At 42.9% G+C, this 5,673-nt stretch overlaps 1 protein-coding gene across 1 annotated transcript; it reads right to left on the bottom strand.

Moving 5' to 3' along the window:
* Nucleotides 1-352: 352 nt before the first annotated feature.
* Nucleotides 353-1,590, bottom strand: LOC128196040 (uncharacterized). The gene has a single exon (XM_052875622.1). The coding sequence runs from the start codon at nucleotides 1,564-1,566 to the stop codon at nucleotides 670-672; it is 897 nt and encodes a 298-aa protein (XP_052731582.1). The 5' UTR covers nucleotides 1,567-1,590; the 3' UTR covers nucleotides 353-669.
* Between the last annotated feature and the right edge of the window lie 4,083 nt (nucleotides 1,591-5,673).

Here is a 5,673-nt window from a genome sequence, read left to right as displayed (position 1 = left end):
GCCTTGTCTATTGCGAGGCTCTTGGCCTTTCTCCATGAGAAAGCCAATTTCATTGCTTACGTGAATCCAAAAAGAGCCCTTCGACTTTGTGGTAAGAATTATATACTTTCGGTGCGGGGACGTTGGTCGCAGTCAAGAAGTTCATACATAAAGGGGAGGGAAGGTAGAAATGAATATAAATATAATAACTGGTTGATAGCGAGTGAAATCAAAGAGTATAGTCAGCTAAAAATTAAAGGGGCTGAACATGATACGATGAGGACCCTTCAATTAAAAAAGTGAGAAAAAGAAAGTGGCAGTGGTGAATTTATAGTGAAAATGTGCGGTGGATTGGGACGGTGAAGAGTATGTCTTGAGTTTTAAGTGCATGATCACGAATTGCGCATTGATAAAATTTCTCAAAGAGTATCACTAGAGCAACATGTTCATTCCTCTACGTTTTACACTAATTCAATCGAAACATGTATTAAGTTATATCCAACCTACTTGCTTACCAAAACTCAAGCCACAAGATAAAAAGATTAAACCAAAATGCAGTTTACGAACCACAATTTTGGGCAAGATTTTTGAAGTCATCACCACTATTGCGCATTTGTCCACAATCAAATCTATCTGCAATTTTCCGCTCCAGAACTATAACAGCATTTTAAAATATTGGCACAGTCCCCGCTAACGCTGAATATTGAGCATGTCCTTGGCCTCGGTCTGCTCCTCCATAAGCCCCTCACTCACATACTTATTCAACAGCTCCATCTTCTTCTTCTCCAGCACCCTCCTCTCAATCTCCTTCTCATCCGGCAGCGGCACGTGCACAATAAACTCCCTCTTCTCCTTCTCCTCCTCTTTCTCTCTTTGCCTCTCCTCCTCCACCACCTCCTCCTCCTCCCTCAGCATCTCCCTAGCCACCGCCGACACCTCTGCCACCTCCCCACTTTTCACCCCCTTCCTCGCCTCCCTCCTCACTTCATCCAATCTCCTCCACTCCTCTGCCGCCTCCCGCCACATCGCATCCTCCGCTGGGCCCTCCAGCCGCTCCAGCACGCCATCCTCGTCATCACGGTAACCGTAATAACTCGCATCAATCCGCTTATAAATGTCATACCGCGTGCGCCGCTTGCGGAGCTCTGGGGGCTTCTCGAAGAGCTCCTTGACGCCGGGAAGCTTCTTCGCCGCGCCGAAGTATCGGTAACCGGGGCCGCGCCCGTCCGAGTTGGGAACGTCAACAATGTTGCCGTCGAGGTCCGTCATTTTGGCCGAGTGCTTGGCGTAATTGGGCCCGCCGAGCTCCACGATTCGTCGCTCCCAATGAGACTTCTCCCGAATGAGCTTGTTGATCTCGTTGTTGAGATCACGCAGGCGGTGTTCGCCCAGACCCTCGTTCTGAATCTCCGCCACCTTCCGCCCGATCTCGCGCATGATCTGTTGGCGCCACTTGTCGGCCTCCGACAGGTCGCGGCACTCCGAAGCAAGGAACGGACGGCGTTCCTTCGGCTTCTTCTTCTCCTCCGCCTTCATCGTGATGAAGCGGTTCAGCATCGACTGCGCCTTCTCCTCGTTTCGAGCCATTTTCGATAACGAAAAGAAAAACCCTAATTGAATGTGAATGATATACTATCCTATTTTTTTTAAAAAAAAATCATTCATAAGTAGTCATAAAAAACTCGCTTTTTTTAAAGTGTTTTTAATATGTTCAAAATTATTTAAATTTGTGTCAATTTTGTCCTTCTGTTAACTATTAAGAAATGGAGTTAATGCGTTCATGATGTGATAATAATTTTGTTCGTTTTAATGTATATTTCACATGTTCGTTTTAAGAAAATATTATAGAAAGAAATAAAAAATTAAAGGATATATGATAGTAATCCAATTTGGTTAATGGTAAGATATTTCAATAAAATAAGAAAACAGAATAACACATTAAAAATCCAAGTATAAGCTGAAAGTTTGTAAAAATAAAATAAAAAATGAATGATATATATATATATATATATATATATATATATATATATATATATATATATATATAAGAAAAACAAAATCTACAAATATTGCGTCTTAAAGGATTTATATTACAAGTAGCTACTAATCTCTTATATGAAGAATTCATGTGTGAGAGGTAGTTAATCCTCATTAATGAGTATCATATGATCTTATAAATGAGTATCATATGATCTTATATTAAGATATGATTTTACAAAAAAAGAAAGAGAAATTTATGATACAGTGAAAGAGTGTGAGGGAGTAAAAGTTTAGGATATTACTTCATTAATCACTATTATTTCCCAAAGTAAATAAGACACCAACAAATTGAAGGAGTATAGGCTCATTTTCTTTGGTAGTGTCAGGCCTCGAAAAACGTGCGTCCACGTGGCGTCCACGTGGCAGTAGGAGAGCGTGCCACCTCAGCAGTACACATGGCCGACAACAGTGCCCGACACCCACTGACGAACGCCAGCTGTCGCACGCCCAACTGAGTCAGAGCATAGTGGGAACGTGCGTCCGGTGTAGTGGATTACACGTGTCTCCCTGAGAGTGGACGTCCGGCATCTACAGTCAGAGTAAACGTCCGTCCGGCATGGGCAGTCAAGAAGAACGTGCGTCGACGGTAGTGGAAGACGCGTGGCAACTGTACAGTGGTCGACCGTCCGTTATGGGCTGTCAGAGAAGCGGCGGAGTGCGATGCCAGCGCAACTGCCAGAGTGGGCGTGCGTCCGGCAGCAAGTGGGAACTCTGAACATATTCCCCACTCACTTTGCACGTCCCTCTCTTTACTTCAATTTCTGAGAAGCTAAAATTCTCTCCTCCTTCTCTCTACACTCTCTGCACCCTTCTCTCTCTAAGGAACCACCACTGCATCTCCTCCGATCAGTATCTCCGGCGCAGCTGAAGGACGCTCGACGTAAGACTCCAGAAGGACGTTCGGTTCGTTAAAACTGAACCGGTAAGTCCTTTCCTTCCTCTCTGACGTTCGTTCTTCGTGCATGCAAACTCAATTCTGAGTTGTGCGTTCGTTATTTTCTTTGAGTAGAGAAGTTCTGAGTTTGACCTTGGGGTTCGTCTGAATAGTGGATTAACGAGCGTTGGCGATAAGGATTGAGTGGAGAGCGTCTGTGTGCGTCTGTGAACGTTCGTTCATTTCCGGGTAAGGGAAGCTTACTTAATTTAACTGTTTGGATGTATGTGTGTATGTGAACGTTCGTTATTTTACTGTATAAGGATAATGCATGATGGACGATATGAATGATGATATTAACGTTCGTTATTTCACTGTATGATGTTGCTGTGGTTGATTTCATGAACGTTCGTTTTTATGGAATGAGAATGATATATGACTAAGTTACATATTATGCATGAGATGTTGGATAAAATGAGATATATGAAATTTGAGATTTTGGGTTGATATGAACGAATGAGATGAATATGATTTTATGAGAAATGAACCTTCCATGAGACATTGTACGTTCGTTCTGGACGGTCATTGACCGTTCGGTTTTTCTTTAGTAATATGGTTGAAATGTTGATTCTGTCATTTGACTAAATCTGTGGTTGAGGACGAGCGTCCTCATCCTAGAATGCACTGTTTGAGCGTTCGGTTTGGCACTGTTGAATCTTGTACGTTTGATAAACTTCTTTCTTTTTGTACTTGTATATATATATATATGAAACAGTGCATATTCCGTTCGTATTACTTCTTCAAACTCCCTTAGTTTACTTTCAAGATCTATCAATCTGAGTTATTGAACGTTCGGTCTTACACCTGACGTTCGTCCAGAATAGCGTTCGGTCTCACACCGGACGATCGTACTAGAAAGCGTTCGGTCTTACACTGAACGTACGCTTAAAATGACGTTCGGTTTCACACCGAGCGTTCGCTATAAATGAGGCTCGGTCTTAAACCTAGCGCTCGCTCAAATTGGGACTCGGTCTCACACTGAGCGTTCGTCCTAATAGTGCTCGGTTTTGAAATGAGCGTTCGTCCTAATAGTGCTCGGTTTTGAAATGAGCGTTCGTCCTAATAGTGCTCGGTATTATTTTGAGCGCTCGTTCTCTTTTCCCACTAAATAGCGTTCGTCCAATAAACAGTACCATACTTGGCCATTTCCTGAACGTAACTGTTTCTCTGCCGTTCGTACTTTAATACGAACGAGCGTTCTTTTAGTCTCGCTCACAGCGTTCGTTCTCGTTTCTTTGGAGATAGAACGTTCAGTTTTTGATGTTTTCCCCATTAAGATGAAAAATGATTATGGATTGATGAATAGTGAATGATGAACAGTATCTGAGATGAAATGAAAGTTATGAATATTGAACGAGCGTTCCAGGTAGGAACGACTCTTGGAAATTGTTGGAAATTGTCAAGTATGACTGTGGGAAGTTAATGTTGGTTGTTCGATCCTGATGTTCCGTGAGTGCTCGTCCTCAAGTAGAGAACGCACGTCATGTGTGGGAACGGCAGGAGGTCGTCGTCCTTAGAGGTACTTTGGACGAGCGTACTAACCTCGGGTGGCAGCTGATGAGGATGCCAGTTACCACACCACCCGGGTGCGCGAACGCCTGTAACTACGCAGATTTCATACAGTCCGGACAGTCAGTCGTGTTGAGTTTTATTTTGTACGTGTGTAAAATTATGTGATGTATGATGAATGCATACGTTGATATGTATGTGTGAAATGAACTGTTTGCTGGAATCTATATGTTGATGCATGAGTTAAATTACGTAAGCTTACCCTTTCGTTTTCCTTGTGTTGTCCTTTGTTCTTGTACGTCCGTCTTGTCATTGCAATGATCATCCGTGTGGATGTGAGCAGAGGGAGACGAGCGTTTGGAAGAGTTGCTGGAAGAAGAGAATCTGGTAGATGTGGAAGTGAAGACCGAGCAGTGAGACCGCTCGGCCAGTAGTGTAGTTGTTGAATTGAGTGGTCGTTCGACCATCTCTTGTATTCGTTTAAGTTGATTTCGACCGTTCGGTATTTGTCTTGTGTAAACCGTTCGGTCAGGTTTCTTGTACGTTCGGTTTTATTTTGTAAACTCTTGTGTGGACGTGCGGCTTTGCGCGCTCGTCCTTAGCTATGGAACTGTACTCAAGGACGTTCGTCCTTGAGCGTTCGTTCGTTCTAAATTTTAATTTTTCTTCTTTTTGTTTTTAGTGGAAAACTGTATTGAATTATTATTAAATGTGATTTTTCTGAATTTATAGTTATGACTGTATTTTTGGGATGTCACATTAGTGGTATCAGAGCAGTTTTGTTCTTTTAAGGACATTGTAGGTTGTGAGTACACCATGCATGTTTTGCTGTGTGCTTGGCGTTCGTTTACTGAGTAATTTAGACTCTTTGAACTTATCTAATAATTATTTCCTCTACTTCTCAAAGAACCAATGGCACCTAGACTTCCTCCTCCTCCACCACAGACCAATGAACATGATGTGCCCAACAACACCAGGCTGTTGGAATCAGTGATCGAAAAGCTACAAGAGCAGAATGTTGTTCTGATGCAACAGAACGCGACTAATTCACAAAATCTCGAAGCTGCTCGCGCCAATTCTGAAATGACTCAGAGGCAGCTGATGGAGATTCTTGCAGCTACTAGGGGTATGCCGGGAGCATTTACTTCAAATGCTACTCATCAGGCTGAGTGGACTTTGGAGAACTTTTTGCAGCATCGCCCTGCAAAGTT

The sequence above is a fragment of the Vigna angularis genome, chromosome 3 (genome assembly GCF_016808095.1).
Source record: "Vigna angularis cultivar LongXiaoDou No.4 chromosome 3, ASM1680809v1, whole genome shotgun sequence".
Classification (NCBI taxonomy): Eukaryota; Viridiplantae; Streptophyta; class Magnoliopsida; order Fabales; family Fabaceae; genus Vigna; species Vigna angularis.
Note: the sequence above shows the minus strand (reverse complement) of the source record. Positions and strands in the feature narration are given on the sequence as shown.